A 1,171-nucleotide genomic window follows, 5' to 3' on the forward strand; every position below is an offset into this window, starting at 1 on the left:
CTGGGGGCCCTGGAGCCTCTCTGCAAAGTGAACATCGGGAAGGGGTCCTGCCTCACCGTGGGGGAGTTTGGCCCCAGGATGTGATTCCCTGCTTGTCGACAAGATGCCCGAACTTGTATTTTTCCTCTGGGTAAAGACAACTACGGGTGTGTGATGGGTGTTCCCGGCCGCCTGGCCCTGTAAACGGGGAGATTCTTCCTGCTTACCGGGCTGTCTGGAGACATTATAATTCTACCCCCGACGCCACCGCGGGGAAAGGCGAGGACTGGCAGCCGTGAACGCTGGACGAAGAGCGCACGGGGAAGCCGGCCCTGCCTCCTTCACGGCCAGCCTTCGCAGGACATCTGCCGGGCGGCCGGCACGGAAGAACCGGAAAGGCTGGCTCACGAGCACACACACAGCTTTTACTGTCTCGCGGCTCAAGCACCCTGGACGGGACGTCAGCTCTCCAGACGCCCCTGACGGTCAACCGGAGCCGCTCAGAGTCCCACCGTCGACGCCAGCTCCCAGGCCCACCGGCCCTCCCGCCAGGCCCGCGGGGGTGTAGGGCCCACGCAGCGCTCCCGCTTCTCTCTGAGGCGGGAACGCTGCAGCCCCCCGGCCCCCGGGGAGCCCCCCTCAGTCCTCGGGGAGCGCGCCCACCCTTGGGCGTCCTTTCACCCTGGAAAGAGCTTCCTGAACCTGCCGTAAGCTGAGTCGCTTATGATGACCTTGACGTCGGCCACCCCGGCCTCAGGCCTCACGTCCACCGCCTGCACCGTGGCCTCCTGATGCAGCCAGCTGGGAGAAAGACGCGTTTGCTGGGAACGGGCGGCCCCGACGGAGCCCCGAAGTCCCCATAGAGGCTTCCCTCTTCCTGGTGGGTGGCATCGCCCATGGCCCCGGCGTGCGGGTAAGCGGCCGGGCACCTGCTCCCCGCCTGAGCAGCCTGACCGGCTGCGGGGGACGCGGCTGCCCCGCGTCGCTCCCGGGCCCCACCTGGCGCCGCCTTCCCCGCCCAGGCCAAGGGCCCCGCCCCGCGCAGCGCCTGGTGCGATCCCCCCCACCGCCCCGCGCAGCGCCTGGTGCGACACATCCCCGGCCCGCGCAGCGCCTGGTGCGACAACCCCCCCCCACGCAGCGCCTGCTGCGACCCCCCGCCCCGCTCCTCGTGCGACCCCCCGCAGCACCT

The 1,171-nt window shown here is 69.7% G+C and overlaps 1 protein-coding gene across 3 annotated transcripts in view; it reads right to left on the reverse strand.

The window, feature by feature from the left end:
- Positions 1–6: 6 nt before the first annotated feature.
- The window catches only part of GTPBP6 (GTP binding protein 6 (putative)), a 22,154-nt gene continuing 20,989 nt past the window's right edge, over positions 7–1,171 (reverse strand). For all 3 annotated transcript variants that reach the window (XM_024115485.3, XM_055086286.1, XM_055086287.1), the window contains one exon: positions 7–780. In XM_024115485.3, coding sequence (XP_023971253.1) covers positions 657–780 — 124 coding nt within the window. In that variant the 3' untranslated portion in view covers positions 7–656. The remainder of the gene's footprint in view (positions 781–1,171) is intronic.

This window comes from Physeter macrocephalus, chromosome 7, assembly GCF_002837175.3.
Source record: "Physeter macrocephalus isolate SW-GA chromosome 7, ASM283717v5, whole genome shotgun sequence".
Classification (NCBI taxonomy): domain Eukaryota; kingdom Metazoa; phylum Chordata; class Mammalia; order Artiodactyla; family Physeteridae; genus Physeter; species Physeter macrocephalus.